Below are 24,042 nucleotides of genomic sequence, written 5' to 3'. Positions count from 1 at the left end.
ATGACAAAAAAAAAAAATCTAGAAGATATGAATGACGCATTCAACTATTTCTTGTTCCTCAAAATCTATTACCAGTAAGAGCTGTAGAGTGTAGACATACATATACTGACTTATTGTGCACATGATCTCATACACATACTCTGACTTATCACATATGTTGTAGTTGGATATTTTTTTTGTCTTTTTGAGTTATCACTTACTGTATTTTGTATTTTGTATTTTTATAATTATAAAGATCTGTCTTATGGAGATAATACAAAATTAGCATGTTTTTTTTTTCATGTAATAACATTTCTTGAAATGGCAAAGGTACCAAACTATATAATGATAAAAAGTAATACTATATAATTATGCTAATCTTACATAGTTAGTGTACCATCAGGCATCAGGTCAGGCTGTTTCACGTCTGTGTATTTTATAAATCCCTGTTGTCTTTTAAAGATGTCGCTACTGAAAATAATATTTCGTTCTGAGTTCTGACTAGCCTCTGATAGTCTGATCTTTGATAAAAGTAAATATTCCTAAAAGATCCATCTCTCCAATTATTAGTGTCTGGTAACTGGTGAGGCAAAGTCGTAGTTGTCTACTTGCTTTCATGGATTCTTATGGTTTGGATATTATTATCTCCGTTTACTACTTGTCGTAGTTTGGATCTGTCTTGCTAATACTCCTCTTTATGTCGTTTATCCATATCTCAAGGTTCCTTTATCCTACCCTCAAACATTTTTTCTCGCATCTATGACTATAAGATTATTTTCATTTGTATATCTTAACGAAGTCAATATTTATTAAAGTGTAGAACTTTGCTTAACCGGAGTTACCAACCCAAATTTATCGAGCTACGAAGATAATTATGAAAAAAACATATTACATATTCATGAAGATACCAACAAATGTCATTCCATGGGAATGAAACTAACACCAGTGAACCATCTCTACGCTATAAGCTATTATAATTAAAAACATTCAATATATATCTTATAAAAAGAAACTCTATTTCGGTTTTTGGGGCTATACAATATCCCCCATGGATTTTTGTTGTTGTTGGGTGTACAGAAAGATGACAAGTTACCGTCAAAGGAAAAATCAGAGACAAGAAGATTAAAAACAAGAAAAGACTCGAGGAAACTCACAGACGAATTATAGTTGTACAGAAAGCAACTATATCCACAGCATATGGGCTTAAGAGAGCTCCTCCTTGTTGAACTTGTTCCAAGCTTCCTGTAACAATGCAAGTCAGTTATGAGGGTCAGGTTTTTGAATGCAAGAGACAAGAAACTTAACCGGATTTCTTCAAATTACTAACACAGAGATATGTCCAACCTACTAAATTTTTTGAAACATCGTTTCCATGTAACTCTACTGATCGATTTGGAGGGAACTAAACCATCAAGTCAACTTTCATCTACATAAGATTCTAGAAAGAGAGCCACTCATGCAGATCCATTGAGGAAATACCTTCAAAATGTCAAAAACCTTTTCGGCAATATACTTTTGTTCAAGGGTGGCTCCTTTCTGCTGAACTTTATCGGGATGGACATACAGGGTTGCCTTTCTATAGACTTTCTTGACTGCTGACGAAGTGATCAAATCTGTTAGAGAAACAGTCTCCCAACCACATCCGGGCCAGAGTACCTGTCATCATTTAAACAGAACCGGAATTCAGAGTGAACTTAGGAGGGGCAAATGGATAAACAGATGTCAAAGAACGATAAATTACAATTTATTCTTATTTAAAACTCACGATTTGCAAGGAAGATAACAGCGCACGCATGTTTCCTTCTTTACCAGTTGCCCAACGCCTTATCTCAGCATCAACAGTCTCAGAAATCCTCTGAAAAGCAAGATTAACAAGAAACCATTGTTGGTTAAACACAAGAACAAGGAGACTATATGTAATCACGATAGGAAATATAAATGTCAAAAACAGCATTATCATTACGAAGACTAACAAATCCATAAACGTCATTGTTCATAAACAAGTTTTATGATAATGATGATTAACAAAATAAATGTCAACAAAAACATTACTCACAGTTCTCTGTTCTTGTTCAACCCGAGATTGATGATCACGGTTATTCATATCAGCTACAGCTTGTGCCTACATGTCAAAAGGCATTGAATAGTGAAAAATCATGTAGAACCAAATTATACAACCAAGAACAAGCTAAAGCATTGATGAGCATTGTAAAACTTAAACTAGAAACTGGTTGCTGTATGCCAGTAAGTTATGAGTCACCAATTTTGAAGTGCAAACAGGACGACTAAATCAAATATGGAAAGACCTAACGTTGGCAATATGTTTTAACTGATTCAACAGATTCTCCAGAGAACTTAACCAAACTTTTGAACGTGAAGGGGTACTTTCAAGCACAAGGAAAATTTCTCATAGCTTGATGAGATATCATCGAAAGTTACAGAGGGAAAAACGAGTCAAGGATTGTACCAGAAGATTCAAAGAAAACAAACATAACCAAACATACCACACGACTCTTTGTTCTCTGTTCACGATCCCATCTGGCCTTTCTTCGTTCTTCGCTTTCCCCTGGGATTTCCTCAAATTGTCTAAATATAGGATCCTCTGTAGAGAAGGAAACAATTCCTAGTAAGTTAACCCAGTGTACCCAATTGCTGGAATAGAAATGTTGTCACAAAATTTACCTCCAAAGAGTGCAGAAAAGTCATCCACCAGATTTGCTGGAGCAGGAGGCTTCTTTGCATTAGAAACCCCATTAGGCGTCTTTTTTGGCGTGTTGGACGCTTGCTTGCAAGTTGTCTTGCATCAGAAAGAAGAATAAGGATACACATACAGAACATTTTTCTTTATTGCAATAACTAGTAAAGTGGAACTTAGTAATATTTCAAAGTCTTCTTACTTCAGTTGTGGTACGTGATTTCGGTACACTGCTAGACCTCGGTCCAGCGCTAACAAAGGAGTCAAGGTCATCTACACCAAACTGTTTATTCTTTGTTCCAGCATCTTCAGCTTCTCTATATTTACTAGCAGTGTCAGAAGCAGAGGCACTACGTCGCATAGTACCCATGGCAAAGTCTTCAAGTTCGTCTATTGAAGACATTTCTGGACTCTTACCTGTGGAAATAATCCCTTGACTAGTTAGAGCACAATGAAAGCAGTAAACAAAAGCTCTAATTCAACATACTTTCAGGTCATCAAAGATATTAACCTCTGTTCACTTTTTGGGTTGGTTTAGGCGGAGGCTTGAGTTTTGTAGAAGTCTGTGAAGTATTTGATGGTTTTTTCCCCTGAGAACTGACTGAAGCAGCAAATTCTTCAAGTGGATCCACGAACAGACCAGTAGAAGTGGTTGATTCTAAGACCACAAAAGGATCAGTAGCATCAAAGTTCAACGGAGTAGTCTTGCTGAAAAACCAAACAAAAACAAAATATCTCAACAACAGAAAAATTCAAAACCATAACACTAAAACATTTTCATGTACAATGGTTATCAGAGATTTCAAATACCATCCACGAGACAGTAACACATTCCCTACATGACAGACATCAGAATATACAATAGATATATAAACCAAATCAATAGAAATTGGCAACAAATGTATCATAAACTGCTCACAAACCTGATAGTCGTCTGAGAACTTCCACCAAAACCAGGTATCAATCCATCATAACCAGCTTCATTCTTCCCTCCCAACAAATCATCAACCGCAGCAGCATATTGCTTTTCCGATGAAGAGAATGACCCAAACAAATCATCATTCTTAACACTAGCGGAGATTTTAGACCCAGGCATAACACCACCAAACAAATCATCATTATCAGAAGTTTTCTTTCCCAAATTCCCAAAATTAGAGAACAACAAATCATCGTTCAAAGACGACTTGCTATTATCACCGGAAGATGATGATTTTTTCAACCCAGAAAAAACATCAAAATCATTCGAACCATTCCTATTAGTAGAGTTGGCCGGAAAAAAAATGTCGTCACCATCATACAAAGACCCATTACTAGATTCCTTATTCCATGAGCTATTCGAAGAAAAAGACGTCGACTTTGCATTTAGACCAGAGCCTGTACCGAAATTCCAGCTCTGACCATTGTTGTTAGGGTTACGCTTAGAAGCAGCCATCGGAGCAGATTTACCTTGTGGTTTAATCCCATAACGCTCCGTAAGAACACCAAACTCGTCCATTTCTCCGATTAATCGAGCAAAAAAAAAACACAAACGATTTCACGATTTCCCTAAAATTCCAGGATATATCAGATCGATCCCAAGAAAAAAAATCACGGATCTCACGTAAAACTTGGGAAATTTTGAATAGGGAAAAGGAGAAATCGGAGGAGGGAGAATTTGACGAGAATCTAGGAAAAAAAAACAAATCGTCTCTCTTAGAAATTGATCCGTGAGGGCACCGACGGTGTGGAGACGACGACGAAAGATTAATCTCTGAGTAGCCACAAAAATGAATGATGGTGGGTCAGAGAGACAGGTGTCTTTCCCTTTTAAAATTCCCACCTTCCTTTTCTTTTCTTACCTTTATATATCCTTCTAATTATTGAAAATTATTCCACTACACTAATTAAAACTAATTCGTTTTAATTATGGAAGTTATTTTTTTTTCTTTAAGCTTTTGTGATGTAATTTTTATTTTTCCAACCTGCCCAATTTGGATATTATTAGTTTCTTATTATTAGTTTATTTGCAAATTCACAATATGAAGCGTATAATGGGTACTTTTGAAACGTTGAGACAATTAAAAGTTCCAAAAGAAATGTTACACAACTTTAAAACATAAATGTGCAAATTTGAATGAACATGATTTTACTCCTAACTAGACATTTACTCCGAAGATTCCGATTCTTGCAAATCAAAATCGCTAGTACTTGAAGAATCATGATATAAAACTACGATTCTTTACCAGATTCAACTTCAAGCATTAGATGAGTAATCGATTAGCCTAAAATACCTGCATTTTCGCAAATTGTGTTGAAGATTGCAGAGTAGAGACGCGAGAGAGAAGTGTTGTTCTTGAGGTTTAAGGCGGGAGAGAGGAGTGAATTTGTTTTTTCTTTTTTCTTGAGCAAAGAGGGGTGAGTTTGTTATGGGCTCGAACCTCGAGTTAATAAAATAAAACGACAGCGAGAGAATACCGTTTGTTTATGTGGGCTTTGTTTTCTTCATTACGTAATTGGGCCTCAATTAGTTTTAAAAGATATTGTTTCTATTCTTTCAGAAATTATCTTCAATACTATACTCTATATTGCTTTTGAAAATTCCCCTTATATATTTGGTTCAATATTGGTTTAATGATTTTTTTTTCGTCATTTGGTTTAATGAAATTAAAAATTCCATTTGCTATGAGAAAAACAAAAGAAGTACAAATTATGTTCAATTCTTCGTGTGAACAATAGTTTTCACCTTTTTAAATAACTGAATTTTTTAACTGCATGCATGTATACGAAAAATAAATTAGAAAGTAAAAGTTTGCTTACTACTTTAATGGCTAATTAAGGGGGCGGTTAATATTATTGCTACTAAAATCCCAAACCTAGATTGAACATCATTGGCAATTATTTGTTTCAACAGTGAAATGATATAATTTGCAAACAAATAATGGAAAATATATATCATTTCACTGTATTTTCTAATTTGCTTAACAAAAAGGAAACAAAATAAAAACAGTTATTAAAAAAAAAATCTCAAATCCCATTCTAACCTAGAACCAAGCCGTACCTACAAGAGTCTTATGCCTCTACTAAAAAGAATGCATAAACAGAAGACAAAAGTTTTTAACAAGGAGAAGAAACCCTAAAAGCACATCTCGTATTCTTAGTAATGGAATTTTTTGCTGATAAAGTATCCCTCGACCATGAAATCGACTACAATCCTAAGCCTGAAGACACGGGAAAAATCAAAGTCTATGCAAGTATCCTAATGTCGGAAGATCCTATAAGAGATTGTCGGACAGTACTCGAATTCTCCTTGCCTGCCAAAGAATTTTGGGATAGCTTCACAAGGTATCAATGGGAACAACTAGATTGCTTAGAGGACGATGAACATCTCAATCTCTTTCAGGTTGATTCTGCAAGGATGGAACTCACTACACGTGTCATTGATGTCATGTTTTTCTCGGTTAGTAATTCACCAGATTGTGCTTTGTTATTTTATATTACCTTTAAGTTCAGTCCTCCTCCTACGATTGAAGAGTATTTCCGGAATAGACGATCATTAGAAGAGACGACGATATTCGAAGAGGATATGCAAGTCCCATTTGATGAGAGTACCATCCGATTTAGACCGGAAAGTAAGTTTGCGATTGAGTCTTTGTCAAGGAAAGTATACGAGAAGGCGACGACGTCCTGTTCCGACATATGCACAATATGTTTTACTGAGTTTAAAATGGGAGAAAGAATCGTGACTTTACCCTGTGGACACGAGTTTGACAATAGCTGTATCCTCGAGTGGTTTGCCACAAATCATGTTTGTCCATTATGCCGTTTCGAGTTACCATGTGAAAATTAGATGAGCTAGTTCTTAGGTGAAACTAGCCCTCATTCTTTGGCTTTTTAAGAGTTGAGTTTTTCATAAAGTCGATTTTTATTGGGCCGTAATGGGCTTCGTCTTATGTCTTATTGGGCTTACTTGTCGAGCAAATCTTATTTAGGGTTTACGATATGTATATAAACGTTGTAAAGCCGTCAATGAATAACACACACAAACATTCTCTTTATATTCTACATGGTATCAGAGAGTAAAATCCTGAACCAGTTTTGATCAATTGATCTTTGTTCTTGTTCTTGTTTCTCTGCTTTCATCTCTAAACGAGATTTGTTCTTTGATTCAGTTGAATCTGTTTTCGTTTTATTTTTTGTTTTCTCCTCTGTTTTTTTTTTTTTTTTTTTTTAATCGTTGGAAGCCATGACCACCGACGGATCTCTCATCAGCTCAACGTCAGGAGCACTCTCCACTGGGACTTCCACTTCAACAAGTGGAGGAGAAAGCATGAGCGTTATTACTCCGTACTCTCTGTTTTCAGCTGACAATCCAGGAGCTATGATTTCGGCGGTTGTGTTGACCGGCGAGAATTATAATGAATGGGCTGCCGAGATGCTGAATGCTCTTCGTGCGAAGAAGAAGATTGGTTTTATTGATGGTACTTTGAAGAAACCGGCGGTTGCTGGTCCCGATTTGGAATCATGGACTTCGGTGAACTCCATGGTTATTGGATGGTTACGTACATCGATCACTCCTCGTGTACGATCCACTGTTTCGTTTCTAACCAATGCTCTTGAGCTTTGGGAAAATTTAAGGCAACGGTTTTCTATTGGCAATAAGGTTCGCGTTAGTCACCTCCGGTCTCAGATTGCTCTATGTCGCCAAGATGGTCAAACCGTAATTGATTATTACGGAAAGATTGCAAAGCTATGGGATGAGTTATACACATACAAACCTCTTCCCGTTTGTTCGTGTGGTGGCTGTACGTGTGAAGTTTACCAAACGATTGCAAAGGAGAGAGAAGAAGAAAAAGTCAATCAATTTGTCATGGGACTTGATGAATCCCGCTTTGCGAATGTGATTCATGCTATTACCGATGCATCTCCTACTCCTTCTTTGGAAGAAGCTTACTCTCGTGTCATCCGTGAAGAACAGAGGAATTTTGTCGCTAAGGCTCGCGAACAACAACAGGATGCAGTTGGTTTTGTGGCTCGTCGTGACTCTTTTTCCTCAGGCTCGTCCGCTGGGGACCAACGTCTTGAGTCTTCGGGTCGGGAACGAAGCCTACTCTGTTCCAATTGCGGTCGCACAGGCCATGAGAAGGCGTTTTGCTGGCAGTTGATTGGATACCCGGAGTGGATGTCAGACCGCAACAATCGCTCGGGTGGTAGAGGAGGAGCTGCTGGTCGGGGTCGTGGTAGAGGAACTGGTAGAGGTCACGGTCAAGCAGTTGCGGCTCACACTACGCTTCCCAACGCCGCCTTCTCAGATTTTTCTCCGGAGTAGTGGAAAGCTATTTCTTTGGTGGCTAATGAGAAATTGAAAAGCAATCCTGATAAGCTTTCTGGTAAGATTTTTGGTGATGTGATTATTGATACAGGCGCCTCCCATCACATGACTGGGAATATTTCTCTTCTCACGGATATGGTAGATACACCGTCTTGCTCGGTTGGGTTTGCAGATGGTAGTATCACGTTTTCAAAACAGAAAGGCACTCTACATCTCACGGATCGTGTATCTCTGTTGGATGTTCTTTATGTGCCTAATCTGAATTGCTCTTTAATATCGGTTTCAAAGATTCTCAAGCAAATGAAGAATTGTTTTGCGTTATTTACCGATACTCTTTGTGTTTTACAGGACCGTTCTACGAGGACTCTGATTGGAGCCGGGAAAGAGCGTGATGGGGTCTACTATTTAACGGATGTAGCGACAGCTAATGTGACTAGAGTGGCAGCTTCTATTGATCGAGCCTTGTGGCATCAGCGGTTGGGACATCCTGCGTTTTCAGTGCTTTCTTCTTTACCCGTTTTTTCTGGTGTTTCGAACTCTGCTAGTCCTAGTCCTTGTGACGTTTGTTTTCGGGCTAAGCAAACAAGAGATGTTTTTTATGATAGTAATAATAAAACTAATGAGTGTTTTGAATTAATTCATGTTGATGTTTGGGGACCATACCGTGTTGCATCATCGTGTGGAGCAGTTTATTTTTTGACGATTGTTGACGATTTTTCACGGTCCGTTTGGACGCATCTTCTTCTTGAAAAGTCTGAAGTTCGAACAGTCTTGGAAAATTTTTGTGCTTACTCTGAACGTCAATTCGACAAAAGAGTTAAGGCGGTACGGAGTGACAACGGTACAGAGTTTATGTGTTTAGCGAAATTCTTTTCAAGCAAGGGTATTCTACATCAAACCTCTTGCGTTGGTACACCGCAACAGAATGGACGAGTTGAACGTAAGCATCGCCACATTCTCAATGTTGCTCGTTCTTTGATGTTTCAAGCTGGTTTGCCAATTTTTTTTTGGGGCGAAGCTATACTTACCGCCGCTTATGTTATTAATCGCACTCCTTCGAAGCTGCATCATGGGCGTTCCCCTTATGAAGTCTTACTTGGTAATAAACCAGATTATGATCAAATGCGAGTGTTTGGTTCTTCTTGTTACACGCATTTGAGAGCTCGAGACAAGGACAAGTTTGGCCCACGAAGTCGACATTGTGTGTTTGTTGGTTACCCCTTTGGAAAGAAAGGCTGGCGTGTATACGACCTTGAGACAAAGGAGTTTTTGATCTCTCGTGATGTTGTTTTTCACGAGAATATATTCCCATATCTAACACGTGATGACACAGCCCCGCCAATACCGGAACCCGATATTGCAGGCGATGAAGATTGGGATTTAGAACCGGTTATTGTCGATAGGAGGAGTAGCTCAAGCAGTTTTGAATTCTCTTCTCCGGAGACACAAGACACGGCTGAGGTTTCTTTGGATGATACTCATACGCACTCTGTTTCACCTTCTATGCTTCCGCCAAGTGATGATTCTTTTGCCGTTAACACGCCTAATGACACTACCATGGTCATTGGAACTAACAGTGAGTCTCTCCCTACTACAAACACGGGTGCTATTGATACTACTTCGGTTGATGTTAGTATAGATCTCTCAAATAAGACGGGCTCGTTGGAGCCAGTGTCTACATCGTCACCGGTTCTAGAAGAAGCTGAAGAATTAGGCAAAGGGAAAAGAGTGAAAATTCCATCCACTCGTCTTACAGGATATGTTACTTATACTGCTTGTGTTGCTGATGATACCCATCACGCTACTCCCGCTTCCATCACTCTTGAGTCCTTGTCAACGGGTCCAGGTAATACACGTTATCCTCTCACGCATTACATTTCTGATGATTTGTTCTCTCCTCCACATCGTGCGTTTCTCGCAGCCGTGACTACAGGAGTAGAACCTACTTGTTTCAAAGATGCTGCGAAAGAGGATATTTGGAATGGAGCTATGACAGATGAGGTTGACGCTCTTGAAATTAATAAGACTTGGAGCATTACTGATTTACCACCGGGGAAAACAGCTCTTGGAAATAAATGGGTGTATAAGATCAAATATAATGCGGATGGAACGGTTGAACGGTATAAGGCTAGACTTGTTGTTCTCGGGAATCGACAAGTAGAAGGCCGAGATTTTGAGGAGACATTTGCCCCGGTTGCTAAAATGTCTACGGTTCGTGGTTTAATGCAAATTATTTCATCTAAAGGATGGAAAGTCCATCAAATGGATGTACACAACGCGTTTCTTCATGGTGATCTTGAAGAAGAAGTTTATATGCAGTTGCCTATGGGATTTCGACATACGCATCCAAATAAGGTTTGTCGCTTACATAAATCCTTGTATGGGCTTCGTCAGGCACCACGGTGCTGGTTTGCCAAGCTCTCGCAGGCGTTGTTGGAGTATGGGTTTGTAGAGTCGTATTCCGACTACTCATTATTCACATTAACACGCGGAGATATTGAGTTGCGGGTTCTTGTCTACGTTGATGATCTGATTATTTGTAGCAATGATCTCTCGTTTTTAACCGAGTTTAAAGAGTACTTGGGCCGGTGTTTTCACATGAAGGATCTTGGCAAGCTTAAATATTTTCTGGGTATTGAGGTAGCCCGTAATGCGGAAGGTATCTTCTTGTCTCAACGGAAATATTCACTTGATATTGTAGCCGAAACCGGCCTCCAAGGAGCAAGACCGTCTAAGATTCCTATGGTTCAGAATCATCAACTCGCCATTGACACAAGTCCTCTTCTCTCGGAACCTGCTCGTTATCGAAGGCTTGTTGGCCGTCTTATTTATCTTAAGGTAACTCGACCCGAGCTCACCTATCCGATACACATTTTGTCACAGTTTATGCAAGCTCCACGCGAGGCACATTGGGATGCTGCGTTGCAAGTCGTACGGTATTTGAAGGGTTCGGTTGGCCAAGGTATTTTTATGCGTTCGGATATGGAGCTTACACTTACAGCGTATTGTGATGCTGATTGGGGAACATGTCCGTTGACACGTCGTTCTTTAAGTGCGTATTTTATGTTTCTTGGAGGCTGTCCTATTTCATGGAAAACTCAGAAGCAAAAGGCTGTCTCTCGATCCTCCGCAGAGGCTGAATATCGCTCCATGGCCGATGCTTTGAAAGAAATCATTTGGTTGCGTCAGCTTCTTCATGATCTTGGTTTTCCCCAACAAGCTCCGACGCGGTTATTTTGTGACAATAAAGCAGCGCTTCACATCGCAGCCAATCCCGTCTTCCATGAAAGGACAAAACACATAGAACGGGATTGTCACTTCGTTAGAGATGCCATTCAAGACGGTGTCATTTCCACGGCTCATGTGCGTTCTGAGGACCAGCTGGCCGATATCTTGACGAAGGCTCTTGGTTTTCAGCAGTTTAGTATTTTAATGTCCAAGTTGGGCATCGTTACTCTCGGCGCTCCAACTTGAGGGGGAGTATTGGGCCGTAATGGGCTTCGTCTTATGTCTTATTGGGCTTACTTGTCGAGCAAATCTTATTTAGGGTTTACGATATGTATATAAACGTTGTAAAGCCGTCAATGAATAACACACACAAACATTCTCTTTATATTCTACAATTTTCCATTTTTCATAATGTTTCTGGACTCAAATACCTTACTTATTATTTTATTTTTTTGTATTTGATCATTGGAGATTATTTTTAAGAAAGGTACGACCTCGCCTTTCAAAGCCAAACTTCATAAGCTAAACTAACCAACCATTGCAAGTAGCAAAACTACACAAGTAATTGAAGTCTGTTGATTCTTTCAAAAAACAAAACGCATCCAATTACAAGTCATCTGCATTGTCTTATCTCTAGGTTTCTTGTTGATTCTTTCAAGAAACAAAACTCTTAGAATGCAATTATTTGTTTCTAATGCAACTAACGCTGGTGTTGCATTATTGTATGTGCTTGTTTATGAGTTTTGTTGCATTAGAAACAAATCAACAATTAATTGCATTTTTCGCGTATATAAAGAACTACCCTCAGGACTAAACGTTGTTTTAGTTAAATGTCTAAAACGTCGTCGTATTAACTCAGTTATTCGTCGCATCGAATCATCGGAGGTGATGGAGGCACCGGAGTGCCCGGTGTGTCTACAGTCTTTCGACGGCGAGTCTACAGTCCCGCGTGTACTCGCCTGCGGACACACGGCGTGCGAAGAATGCTTAACGAATCTACCCAAGAAGTTTCCGGACACAATCCGATGTCCTGCTTGCACCGTTCTCGTCAAGTTTCCTCCTCAAGGACCATCAGCTCTCCCCAAAAACATCGATCTTCTCAGATTGTTCCCTTCTATTTCGAAGATTAAGCTGGAACCTGGTCGGAATTTTAAAAAAGCCGTTGAATTTGTCATTCGATCATGGTCCGACGACTTTTACGCCACTTGGAAGGATCGGATCCTAGTGCACGACGCCGTTTCCGTGGAAATTAGGGAGAGTGAAAGTAGTGATTTTGCTTCAGCTTCGCTTTTATGCGGAAGTCTGAGGGATGATTTGAAGGTGAGTCTTTTACGGGTTGCTTCGTTTGAGCATGATGATTGTGATTCTGTTCTCAAGTATAGTTATGTCCTGAGGATGATGAGTTGTCTGTGGGGGATGAGAGAGGAGGAAATAGATGAGCTTGATGCGATCATCTCTGTTAAACTGAGAGGTGTTTCTAAAGTTTTTGGCTTGTGGGGTGATTTGAAGAATGGTGTTTTGTATTTAGTGGGTGAAAAGCTTACTGGGTTTTTGTTGGAGTTTGATAGCCTCACTGAAGATGATACTTCACGTGTAGCGATAATTGGTATGCAAATATGTGAGGCACTACTCAATTTGCATAAGGAAGGGTTGATCACAGGCTGTTTGAGTGTTTCTTGTGTGAAGTTTGACGAATTTGAGAATGCTTATGTTGATTTGATTGAGTTGATTGAAACTGGAAGGAATGTGTATCGAATAATCGCTGAAGAAACTAGCTCTTTTAGCAAACCAGTTGGTGCTTCGGAAATGGGTTTGATTTTGGTTAGATTACTACAAAAGGGGATTTTTTTGAGCTCAGAGGTGTTGTTTGAATTGTTGAAAGAACAGAATATGTTGATAAAAGATTCCGGCTCAAAATCTTTGGTTTCATATAACTCTGATGTTTGGCCAGTTTGTTTTCTTGTCCTCAAGCTTCGTCTTGGAGAACGGTTTATGGAGGAGCTTATTGAAAGTGTAAATTGTGTGGATGCAAAAGGGTGTGAAGAGGGTATTGAGGATCTCTTGGTGCTATACACAGGTATTACGGAGAAACTAAGTTTGGAATCTGAACTCCAAGGGAAGTTTAAAACGATGGTTGAAATTCTTCGCCAATGTTGCCGTCTTGATCCTCAGGCACGTCCTGTTTTGACTGATCTATGGAAATGCATCAGGGAGCTGGTGGTGAAACCTAGGTTCAATTCTATGACTGGATTGCATAAGACGATTTCTGGGAAAAGGAAAGAGTTCTGTTTGGCTCGAAGTGAATTATGTCGTCTGGTAGAAGTGGAATCCAAAGAACTGGGCGAAGAGTTGCCTGGAATGAAAACTGGCGAAGAAGCAGAGGAGGGTAAGGTTGACATAGATTTTGCTAGGAGACTCTCAGAAGGAAAGGTGAAATCTAAAGACATGCGGGGACACCAAGACTCTGTCACAGGTTTAGCGGTTGGAGGTACACCTTCTTTATATATTTTGTACTTTTTTTATAAACTGTACAAATTTTATAATAATGTATGTTATATAAATAATAAAAAAAGGTACTGAATTTCAAGAGTATTATTTAAACGACGCATCTTTATATCTTCCTTTTCTCTCTATAGGTGGGTTTCTCTTCAGCTCCTCATATGATAGAACTATCCATATATGGTCTCTGAAGGTACATATGAAATAATGGTTCTATATATAAAGTTAGTGATAAGTCCTTTAAAGATTTTTGCTCATGTTCTTCTCAGCAGCTCTCTGATAGTTGTATGAAGTAAGGTCCTTAATTCAAGCTATATAAATCGTCATGCAAAACATTTTATATGCAGGACTTCTCCCATGTGCATACATTTAAAGGTCATCAGGATAAAGTAATGGCCTTGATACACATCGAGGGAACAGAATCAGTATGTGTCAGTGGCGACGGTGGAGGAGGTATCTTTGTCTGGAGCACTACTTTCCCTCTGAAAGAACAGCCACTAAGAAAGTGGTACGAGCCAAAAGACTGGCGATATACTGGCATTCATGCATTGGCATACTCACAATATGGGCATGTGTACACTGGCAGTGGAGATAACACTATCAAAGCTTGGTCACTGCAAGTAAGATAATGTTCCTTTACACCTGTAAAGCTTGTTCTGATAAGATATTTTTCATATTATTTGATGGTGATTATTTCCCCAGGATGGAAGCCTGGTTGGCACTATGAGTGGTCATAAATCTGTAGTCTCAACGCTTGTTGTGGTAAATGGAGTACTGTACAGTGGAAGTTGGGATGGTACAGTTCGTTTGTGGAGTCTAAGTGACCACAGTTTGTTGACAGTGTTGGGTGAAGAGACTCCAGGTATTGTAAGATCTATTCTGTCACTAGCTGCAGACGATCAAACCCTAGTGGCTGCTTATCAAAACGGAGATATACAGGTTTATATGTTTTCTTAAAAACATTTTACTTGATGTGCTTCATTTAAATCTTATTGTCAGTCTCTTAACCTGAACTCTTCTGATTCCTTTTCCAGATATGGAGGGATGATACATTGATGAAGTCAATGCAAATACAGAGTGGGGCAATCCTCAGCATTGCCGTGAATGGTAAATGGCTATTCACTGGAGGTTGGGACAAAACTATCAATGTACAGGTAATCCACTAGTTTGTAGACCCAAGCTAATGACGAATAATCATCCACATATTTTAAAAAAAGGAAACAAAAAATCAACACTTGACCCACTATCTGATGCTAGATTTTTTCCCCCTAACATCTGTTTCCGAACACACCGGTTTGTAGGAATTGTCAGGAGATGAGATATCAGTAGACTGTACTCACGTAGGTTCAATCCCGGGTTCATCGGTAATTACATCTTTGTTATATTGGGAAGGCAAGCTCTTTGCAGGGTTTGCAGATAAAACCATTAAGGTGATAATAGTCCAAATTGTCTGTCTTTTTCTTTGCATTCATGACTTACCTCTGTTGTTAAAAATGGTCTGTGACAAGAGAAGTTTTGTCTCCATTTTATACAGGTATACTATTGTGGACTCTAACAAAAACTAGAGTGTGGTCATCTTGTTCCTGAAGATTCTTTCTTCCATAAGTTAGTTTCTTCCGTAGATGTATATGTGTATTTGATTATTTCGTACCAATCTGTAATCTGTTTATAACTTTATATATACGTGATTTGCATCTTTCTTATTTCTCTTAGAACTTTGTTTATACTGTACGTTGACTTGAGATCAAATCAATACAAGAAGAGATAAATTCTTAAGTTGTAATGACATATTGCGAAGAATTAAAATGTTCAGGGACTTAAAGTGAAATATGAATAAAAAGATAATCCTTTATATTGGGTCTAATCAGTAATTTAGCGCCACCGACCTGTATAAGAGAAAGAGAGGCAAAACAAAACATTTTGAGTGAGAAATGAGCGAGACACTAGAGCAATTTTTGTGAAATTCATGGATACTTGACCACAACAACGAGAAAGTGAGACTATAATTGTGAAATGGGTTCTGTTTCTAATCTTGTGAGCCCTAATACATGCCACCTAGCTCCGCCTTGCCTCATATCTCAAAGTAATAAGTTCTCATGGACAAAACCCATACCTGGTGTTTTGTTCTCTCGGTCCGTCACGCCGATTCAGAGGTGTCACCTTGTTCGAAGAAGCTGTGTCGTTTCTGCTTCCCTAACGGTATGATATGCGTCTACTCTCTTAGTAATGTAATGCGATAACTCCGTCACTACTTGTCGCACACCAACTGTTCGATCATTTGTCTCGTCTGTATTTGTTAGCTGTTTCTTTTCTCTCATGAAATTTTCTTGTTTAGGGGAATTTGGGTCGTTTAAAGAGGAATATACAGGATTTTACGAGCATGAATTATTGGGTTGTGCGGGACTACTATCGTCTTGTGGAATCCGTCAATTCCCTTGAACCACAGATGCAAAGCCTTTCCGATGAGCAGGTTCAACTTAGTGTTCACTGCTTGATTCGTTTTATTTATTGATATGATATTTTAATGTATTTTGACTTTGGTTTGTTTTCCTCTTTAGCTGAAAGCTAAAACTGCAGAATTTCGAGAAAGATTAGCACGAGGGGAGTCCCTAGCAGATATGCAAGCTGGTTTGATCAAAATCTTACTTGAAATTTATTTTACTTTTATTTTAAAAATGTACTTTGTTTTGTTAATCTATGCACTTACTTTCTCACTTTGTGCGTGTGTGTGTGTTTTCCCTGTCTAGAGGCATTTGCTGTTGTCCGTGAAGCTGCTAAGAGAACAATTGGAATGCGTCATTTTGACGTGCAGGTCTGTCTATATCTATACTCTCAAATTTTAGTCCATGCTATTTCTTGGGTGCATTTCTATAATCTTGAAGAGAGGTTGTTAATTATACTTATGTTTTCATTTGTTGCATCAGATAATTGGTGGAGGAGTGCTTCATGATGGATCCATTGCGGAGATGAAGACAGGTGAAGGGAAGACACTAGTCTCCACCTTAGCTGCATATCTTAATGCATTAACTGGTGAGGGCGTTCATGGTATGTTGTCTGCTCTCTCTGACCATTTTACGACTTGATAATTGCTGGTATTTTGAGGAATGCCGGTGAGATGTATGGGCAATTTTCCCACAATATTGATTGACAATGATATACTTATGAAAAATGTATTATTTAACGTCTAGCTAAGACTATTGGTATTGATTTTCTATTGGCAGTCGTTACCGTGAATGATTACCTGGCCCAGCGTGATGCTGAATGGATGGGTCGTGTTCACCGCTTCTTAGGCCTTTCAGTTGGTCTCATTCAGGTAGGTAAGATGGGTGCTATTTCCATCTCACCTTATAGATTTTCAAGCAGAAAAATTAATGACATTTTCTTTTGAAACTGGTTCAATAATTAGAGAGGGATGAAAGCTGAAGAGAGAAAATTCAACTATAGTTGTGATATAACATACACCAATAACTCGGTAAGTATATCATTCATATCAATTCTTCTACGTAGATAAATTTCCTTTTCCATCTGTTATCTCTAACCAACACTTTTTGTATACCTCAGGAGCTTGGATTTGATTATCTACGAGATAACCTTACTTCAAACCGTGAACAACTTGTTATGAGATGGTAGATCCCATAAATCTTAACATTCCTTAGTGTGGTTCAATAGTGACAGTTTATGACGTACAGGCCAAAACCATTTCACTTTGCAATAGTTGATGAAGTGGATTCAGTCCTCATTGATGAAGGCAGAAATCCTTTGCTAATAAGTGGTGAGGTAATGCAGTTTTTCGATAAGCTTAGAAAGTTATTATTCTTCGGAAATTCAGACATTTGGATTATAGTTTGAAAAAGGTTAAGAATGGTAGATGCAGCAGAGAAAAAAAACGATAACTTTGGGACTCAATGTCACCGATTGATGAAGTTCTTTCTGTTGTACTTATTTCACAGGCTAACGAAAATGCCGCACGATATCCAGTTGCTGCTAAAGTGGCTGAACTTCTCGTAAAGGATAGTGTGAGTTTTATCTTTTCCTCTGTCTGTTGTTTTACTGTGAGATTTTTTTGTTAGGATTAGGAACTGACTATTCTAAAATGATATTTGAAAATCTTGTTAATAGCATTACAAAGTTGAACTGAAAGAAAACTCAGTGGAACTCACAGAAGAAGGCATATCTCTTGCTGAAATGGCTCTTGAGACGAGTGATTTATGGGATGAAAATGATCCATGGGCAAGGTATCTACGTGTTACTATTACTGATATACTTGATGCATCTATATTATGACGTAAGACTTTAGTGGTTGGTTTTTAGTAGAAATACTTTTATATGGTGATTTTTTTTAGATATAGTGGTCATGGTTACAAAATAATGGCATATGTTTGGCAGTTATTGGTGAAGATATGTGGTAAAAATGCTGTACAGGTTGCTGATAAAAAAGCGTATGGTTGAATAAAGAATAGTGGCATCAGTAGGGTATCATGTTCTTACATCAAATAATTGTGAAAGTCTTAGGAGACAGCCTACTCCTGAATATTGGGGCATCCGATTTTTATGTGTTACATAGATTGCAGTCTGCTTCCTGATCTGTTTTCATATTCATAATCCTATCATGTTCTTTTAGTTAGTAATCTTTTTCCTGTTTCGAAATAGTTTTTCCTCAAATTTGGTGAAAAGTTTCTGTGCAGTTTTTTGTTATCCCTGTTGATTGAAAATCTTGACTATTGTAGGTTTGTTATGAATGCTTTAAAAGCTAAAGAATTTTACAAGCGGGATGTCCAATATATTGTGAGAGATGGGAAAGCACTTATAATCAATGAGGTATAAGTATACCTGGCTTCAGTTGTATTCATTTCATAAATTGACGTGAGGAAGCAAGTATTTAATGTAGTTTTATTTGTATCTTATTTTATTCTAAAAGTATGAGGATTTGAGTAAATAAAGGGTTTAAAATATTTTCAGTTGACTGGAAGAGTTGAAGACAAAAGGAGATGGTCTGAAGGAGTTCATCAGGCTGTGGAGGCTAAAGAAGGTCTAGAAATTCAGGTCTGTCACCCGGACTCATAAGTTATAATGTAAAGCTATGGTTCAAAAAACTTCAAGCTGATGACAGTAACTCTTTGATCTTAGGCTGATTCAATTGTTGTGGCTCAAATCACCTATCAATCACTCTTTAAACTCTACCCAAAGCTCTCCGGGATGACTGGGACAGCCAAAACAGAAGTATGTACATGGGGATACACTTTAACCCACCTTCTAATCTGTTTCAAACATATCATCTTCTTGATTACCCAAGGCAGTTTGAGACGAGCGTGTTTATTCACCTTCTTGCAGGAAAAAGAATTTTTGAAAATGTTTCAGATACCTGTTATTGAAGTTCCTACAAATTTGTCAAATATTCGAATCGATCTACCAATACAAGCTTTCGCTGTAAGCTTCCTAAAACACACATATTTCTGTTTGCATCTTTTGTCTCATTGCTAAAATTTAAACTAAGTGTGCCTTCTCGTTGATCCCTCTGGTATGATGTATGCTAGACTGCTCGGGGTAAATGGGAACATGTTCGTCGAGAAGTTGAAGATATGTTTGGACAAGGTCGACCTGTTTTAGTAGGAACAACAAGGTAGCCCCATGTGATTAAACCACATTTTCATACATAGACTTTGGCAATTATTCAGGATTTCAAAATATACCGCAATGTTTTGATGTCAGTTAAAAGCTTTTCTTGGATATTCTTGAAACATTGACATATACACATGTAGAACTTTTTTATTGACTGAGGTTTATGTTGGATGAACTAATAATGAACCAAGGAGGACTATATAGGAAGACTTATTTCTATTTTTAAAATACATTATTTCTCCACTATTAACAAATTAGCGTCATTTTTCAGTGTAGAGAATTCTGAATATTTATCAGAACTGCTGAAAGAATGGGGTATACCTCACAATGTCCTGAATGCACGACCCAAGGTGGATCTGAAACTTGTCCCTCTGCATACTAAAAGAAACATAGCATTCAAATGATGTCAGCTAGTTTTAATAATATGTGTTTTCCTTCATTCAGTATGCTGCCAGGGAAGCTGATTTTATAGCCCAAGCAGGAAGAAAATATGCCATCACCATTTCTACAAATATGGCTGGTAGGGGTACTGACATTATTCTGGGAGGAAATCCGAAGGTATATTGGCTAACGTTTATATCTTTTACCAGATGTTTGTCTGACCTGCAGTTGATTGTCTCCTTGATGTATAGCATCTAGCTGTGTATTATTTTCTTTGCTTGTGATCTGTACATTGAGTTCCTCCATAACATTATCCTGCTATGTTTGTGGCTGTAATCTTTCAGATGCTTGCAAGGGAAATCATAGAAGATAGCATCCTTTCATATCTAACGAGTGAAGTTTTGGCTGATAATATTGACGACAATGAGTTATCACAGAAGGTATTACTTGCAAGAGAATTCATATTATGAGTTCTTTACATAGGAATTGTTAAGGATAAAGGTCAGAAGATCATTTATCCTATTGTAGCATAATTGAACTGTCCTGTGAATCATCTCAGGTGTTGTCAAAAATAAAAGTGGGACCATCGTCCTTAGCTTCGCTAGCCAGAGCTTCTCTTATGGGTTTGTCTCTCAACTTTCAACACTCATTTTTTAGGACCTTGTGCACATATGCTAGGCATCATGTTTGATGTTTAGTTTAGTTGATATCTTCGTTGGATTTAATTGACTCAGCAAAATATGTTGGCAAAAGTGAAAGTAAGAGCTGGACAAGGAAAAAAGCAAAGTCCGTGGTCACAGAATCTTTGGAGAAAAGCCAGACCATGGATCCTATGAAACTGCAGAATCTTGTCAATGAGCAGTCAGAAATGTACCCATTAGGCCCTGCTATTGCTCTGGCTTATCTGTCCGTCTTAAAGGACTGTGAGGCCCATTGTCTGCATGAAGGATCTGAAGTGAAGAGGCTTGGAGGCCTTCATGTGATTGGGACTTCTTTGCATGAGTCTCGGAGGATTGATAACCAGGTAAGCTACTGGTTTTACTGCTCTGCCTGGATGCTGCTTTTTTTTGAATCAAATGTGCTATTTCTTTGATACTTAAGCAAACCCTTTCCCCAAACCTTTAATTTCCAGTATTATTTTGACTTGCGTACCTTTAAAATTATGTTTCTACTATCTAGAATGGTAGTATGATGAACAGAGAACTACATAACCATTCATTTTTTCCCCCGAGGATAATATGCTAATTTGTTTTCACAAATTATGAATACAATATTATCGTTTTATCCTGTTTGATGGAATCAAATGACTAGATAGATAATTATCTAAGTTTCTGCCTCCATATTACTATTTCTTATAGCTTCGTGGCAGAGCTGGAAGGCAAGGAGATCCTGGATCCACGCGGTTTATGATAAGGTAATCACATCTATTATTCTCCTGAACCAGAAAAACCCTCTGTATTAGTGAAGTTACTTACGTAAAAGATTCTTTACTGCTTTGATATATTAACTTTGCACCAATCTGAATATGTTAGGGAAGAATACCAGCCTTTGCTCTGCAACATGATTTATATTACCGTTGGTTTGCTTACAGCTTGCAAGATGAGATGTTTCAGAAGTTTAATTTTGACACTGAGTGGGCTGTGAGACTTATATCAAAGATTACAAACGATGAAGACTTACCAATTGAAGGTGACACAATAGTAAAACAGGTAAGTAGTTCATTGTTTTAATTTCTTTGTGGTTCCATCATTGCTTTTTCTTCAAAAAATGGCTTATCTCTGATTATCTGGTTTATCTCACTGGGCTTTGTAGCTTCTAGCTCTCCAGATCAACGCAGAGAAATACTTCTTTGGAATAAGAAAAAGCCTGGTCGAGTTTGACGAAGTGCTAGAGGTACCAGCTTTGCCAACTACTTTTACTGGATTTGCATCTCGACCATATGGAAATATGTATCTATTATCATGATTATAAGTTTGAAAGACTACTGCTGTTTTCTATTTACTTTGTAGCACACTTATTCGTCTTTTCTAATCCTAGTATACTACTTGAACAGGTATCGTCTCCCAAACGATGCTATAGGGCGACTAATTTAAGTTTGTATTATTTGTAGCTCATAATATATGTATGGCATAGTCTATATAGAAGTTTATAATGTTTTTGGGATACACCATTATGACTAATTCAAGTTAAGTTTGGACTACTGAATCAACCATTTTCTTTTTTTTCTTCTTTAGGTTCAAAGGAAGCATGTCTATGACCTAAGGCAACTGCTTTTGACGGGTGAAAACGAAAGTTGCTCTCAGCATATATTCCAGTAAGTTCTACGCTTGTAGTAGCCTTTGTTACGTCCATGTGAAAAAACAAATGGTACTTCAACCGCTGACTATCGAGTATGAAATGTCACTCATTTAAAGCACATTTATTTATTAGGTACATGCAAGCTGTTGTAGATGAAATCGTCGTTGGAAATGCTAATCCACAGAAGGTAAATAAATCTGTCAAATAGGTCATCACGATTATCCTTTCTCTAAATTTTTTTATTGTCAGTTTTTGCTGTTATGTTCATTTTCTAATATCTTATTTCTTGTTGTAGCATCCAAGATACTGGAGCTTGGCCAAGCTATTGAAAGAGTTTATGGCTATTTCGGGAAACCTACTGGATGGTAAGTTTGTTTATTTGTTTTCTATTTATGAGCATAACAGTATCTTGCTTCGTGAGAACACAACACCTCTCGTCTCACATGAAATCTACCAACAAGCACTGTCAGAGTCATTTTCCGGGATCACAGAAGAAACCATGTTACAGTCCCTTGAAAACCTGCATGAGAGGAGTTCAATAGATATGGAAGACTTGTACCTTCCGCACCTGCCAAAACCTCCTAACGCTTTCAGGGGAATCCGCAGAAAGAATTCTTCACTAAGACGTTGGCTCGATATCTGCTCAGATAATTTGACGGGGTGAGTACTAAAGTTAATAGAATCTTTGTATATGTTGAGTGGACGTGCGTCCCATTGAGGAAGACCTTGAGCTTTACTCTTTAAGGATATCATCTGTAGGAGTGGGAGGTACCGAACATCAATTAATCTTCTCCGGAAGTTCCTCGGTGATTACCTAATTGCTTCATACTTAAATGTTGTTCAAGAATCTGGCTTTGATGATGGATACATAAAAGAAATAGAGGTACATGTTTGTTTTTGTCTCCGCGTGTATACATATGATTGACAACTACAATGTCTGATCGATTTTGCTTTCTTGGAAATAGAGAGCAGTTCTTTTAAAAACGTTGGATTGCTACTGGAGAGATCATCTTGTGAACATGAATAAACTAAGCTCAGCGGTAAGTACAGTGATTATTATCTGTTTTTTTTTTTGTCTGGCCTTATGCCTATCAGCCTATATGATACTCATGTTAAACCTCAATGTCAACAGGTGAATGTCAGAAGTTTTGCGCATAGAAACCCTCTTGAAGAATATAAAATCGATGGATGTCGGTTTTTCATCTCAATGCTTAGCGCAACTAGAAGACTAACCGTAGAATCAATCTTGCAATACTGGTCATCCCCGATGGAATCCCAAGAACTATTCATATCATAAGACTCAATCATTTCAAGCTCAGGTACCACCACATTACATTCTCTACTATTTGTGTAGAATTGAATGCTAAAAAACTAGGTAATGTGCCCTTTAATGCTCAAGTTTGATTACATATCTTGCATGCTTTTAAATTGAAAGTAATCCGATAAGGCGTTTAAAACAATGATCAATCTATCAGTGTTGATGTCTTCACAACTTCTTCATTTCGCTCACTACGTATGACTCTTGCAGGTGTTTAACCAGACGAAATTTCACATCGGTAAAACAACAGACCAGTTTGGCCCTTGTGAAATTTCGGTGTAACTTGACCAAAGTTTGGAAAACCAAGCTGAACACTGAACCTAATGGTTATGGAGTGGCGTACCGGGTTTGAGATACATACTCTGTTTTCTTGGTGTGGGGAACTTAAGTCTAAAATCATATGTAACTGTTTATTGTCGATCATTATGATGTAAATCTGATTATCATAAGAAGTATTTATTTGCAAAATCACAATTTGATGCGTCAAAATCACAATTTGATGCGTATAAATGATTGCTTGTTGAAATGTTGGGCGAAAATGCCGAAAGCATAATAAGAAAAGTTTTACTTAAACATAACCTCCGACTGTTTAGAATATGCATGAATTTGATTAAATAAAATTACGGGAAATAAATTATCTCTAAATTCAATTTATAAGTGCAACCTTATCTATAATTGTAGATAAGCTAATCTACTGTATACACACACACTAATCAT

The 24,042-nt window shown here is 38.1% G+C and overlaps 5 protein-coding genes across 6 annotated transcripts; 4 read left to right on the top strand and 1 right to left on the bottom strand.

The window, feature by feature from the left end:
- Positions 1 to 856: 856 nt before the first annotated feature.
- On the bottom strand, positions 857 to 4,482 carry LOC9329242 (auxilin-related protein 2). Its single transcript, XM_021013205.1, has 9 exons — positions 3,598 to 4,482; positions 3,186 to 3,382; positions 2,877 to 3,091; positions 2,662 to 2,776; positions 2,484 to 2,581; positions 2,036 to 2,101; positions 1,745 to 1,834; positions 1,459 to 1,635; positions 857 to 1,221 (listed from the first exon to the last, which is right to left on the bottom strand). Exons 1-9 carry the CDS (start codon positions 4,167 to 4,169, stop codon positions 1,183 to 1,185), a joined length of 1,569 nt encoding a protein of 522 aa, XP_020868864.1. The 5' UTR covers positions 4,170 to 4,482; the 3' UTR covers positions 857 to 1,182.
- A 1,180-nt stretch (positions 4,483 to 5,662) lies between these two features.
- LOC9329241 (E3 ubiquitin-protein ligase RNF38) lies at positions 5,663 to 6,774 on the top strand. Its single transcript, XM_002893134.2, has one exon. It carries the CDS (start codon positions 5,814 to 5,816, stop codon positions 6,498 to 6,500), a length of 687 nt encoding a protein of 228 aa, XP_002893180.1. The 5' UTR covers positions 5,663 to 5,813; the 3' UTR covers positions 6,501 to 6,774.
- A 104-nt stretch (positions 6,775 to 6,878) lies between these two features.
- LOC110224763 lies at positions 6,879 to 8,419 on the top strand. The gene is made up of 2 exons (XM_021011743.1): positions 6,879 to 8,040; positions 8,331 to 8,419. Exon 1 carries the CDS (start codon positions 6,897 to 6,899, stop codon positions 7,977 to 7,979), a length of 1,083 nt encoding a protein of 360 aa, XP_020867402.1. The 5' UTR covers positions 6,879 to 6,896; the 3' UTR covers positions 7,980 to 8,040; positions 8,331 to 8,419.
- A 3,556-nt stretch (positions 8,420 to 11,975) lies between these two features.
- Positions 11,976 to 15,485, top strand: LOC110224762. The gene is made up of 7 exons (XM_021011741.1): positions 11,976 to 13,698; positions 13,847 to 13,902; positions 14,057 to 14,329; positions 14,412 to 14,648; positions 14,744 to 14,863; positions 15,011 to 15,139; positions 15,244 to 15,485. Exons 1-7 carry the CDS (start codon positions 12,099 to 12,101, stop codon positions 15,262 to 15,264), a joined length of 2,436 nt encoding a protein of 811 aa, XP_020867400.1. The 5' UTR covers positions 11,976 to 12,098; the 3' UTR covers positions 15,265 to 15,485.
- Positions 15,486 to 15,598: 113 nt separating this feature from the next.
- LOC9326512 (protein translocase subunit SECA2, chloroplastic) lies at positions 15,599 to 23,799 on the top strand. Of its 2 annotated transcripts, none has more exons than XM_021011739.1 (32): positions 15,599 to 15,908; positions 16,045 to 16,179; positions 16,268 to 16,337; positions 16,457 to 16,521; positions 16,634 to 16,754; positions 16,931 to 17,022; positions 17,116 to 17,181; positions 17,271 to 17,335; positions 17,399 to 17,486; positions 17,660 to 17,725; positions 17,829 to 17,944; positions 18,437 to 18,527; positions 18,669 to 18,752; positions 18,837 to 18,929; positions 19,041 to 19,136; positions 19,244 to 19,329; positions 19,600 to 19,678; positions 19,773 to 19,886; positions 20,054 to 20,149; positions 20,269 to 20,332; positions 20,444 to 20,733; positions 21,068 to 21,123; positions 21,301 to 21,418; positions 21,522 to 21,602; positions 21,944 to 22,023; positions 22,140 to 22,194; positions 22,303 to 22,372; positions 22,469 to 22,667; positions 22,767 to 22,890; positions 22,973 to 23,047; positions 23,140 to 23,326; positions 23,536 to 23,799. In XM_021011739.1, the coding sequence occupies exons 1-31, from the start codon at positions 15,723 to 15,725 to the stop codon at positions 23,302 to 23,304; spliced, it is 3,186 nt and encodes a 1,061-aa protein (XP_020867398.1). In that variant the 5' UTR covers positions 15,599 to 15,722; the 3' UTR covers positions 23,305 to 23,326; positions 23,536 to 23,799. The 2 variants fall into 2 exon arrangements, with proteins under 2 accessions (XP_020867398.1, XP_020867399.1); XM_021011740.1 differs by having other exon boundaries at positions 15,600 to 15,908; positions 22,478 to 22,667.
- The last annotated feature ends 243 nt before the right edge of the window (positions 23,800 to 24,042 follow it).

The sequence above is a fragment of the Arabidopsis lyrata genome (assembly GCF_000004255.2).
Source record: "Arabidopsis lyrata subsp. lyrata unplaced genomic scaffold ARALYscaffold_1, whole genome shotgun sequence".
Taxonomy (NCBI): Eukaryota; Viridiplantae; Streptophyta; class Magnoliopsida; order Brassicales; family Brassicaceae; genus Arabidopsis; species Arabidopsis lyrata.
The sequence above is the reverse complement of the archived record's forward strand: the minus strand, read 5'-3'. Positions and strand labels throughout refer to the sequence as shown.

Bases quoted from the DNA above. Each gene is read 5' to 3' on its own strand.
- LOC9329242 (XM_021013205.1), bottom strand. From the start codon at position 4,169: ATGGACGAGTTTGGTGTTCTTACGGAGCGTTATGGGATTAAACCACAA. The intron at 2,777-2,876 runs GTAAGAAGACTT...TTCTGATGCAAG, and splicing joins AATCACGTACCACAACTGAA to ACAACTTGCAAGCAAGCGTC. The intron at 2,582-2,661 runs GTAAATTTTGTG...CCTTCTCTACAG, and splicing joins CTTTTCTGCACTCTTTGGAG to AGGATCCTATATTTAGACAA.
- LOC9329241 (XM_002893134.2), top strand. From the start codon at position 5,814: ATGGAATTTTTTGCTGATAAAGTATCCCTCGACCATGAAATCGACTAC.
- LOC110224763 (XM_021011743.1), top strand. From the start codon at position 6,897: ATGACCACCGACGGATCTCTCATCAGCTCAACGTCAGGAGCACTCTCC.
- LOC110224762 (XM_021011741.1), top strand. From the start codon at position 12,099: ATGGAGGCACCGGAGTGCCCGGTGTGTCTACAGTCTTTCGACGGCGAG. The intron at 13,903-14,056 runs GTACATATGAAA...TTTTATATGCAG, and splicing joins TCCATATATGGTCTCTGAAG to GACTTCTCCCATGTGCATAC. The intron at 14,649-14,743 runs GTTTATATGTTT...TTCCTTTTCCAG, and splicing joins ATCAAAACGGAGATATACAG to ATATGGAGGGATGATACATT.
- LOC9326512 (XM_021011739.1), top strand. From the start codon at position 15,723: ATGGGTTCTGTTTCTAATCTTGTGAGCCCTAATACATGCCACCTAGCT. The intron at 16,338-16,456 runs GTTTGATCAAAA...TTCCCTGTCTAG, and splicing joins CCTAGCAGATATGCAAGCTG to AGGCATTTGCTGTTGTCCGT. The intron at 20,150-20,268 runs GTATTACTTGCA...GAATCATCTCAG, and splicing joins ACAATGAGTTATCACAGAAG to GTGTTGTCAAAAATAAAAGT.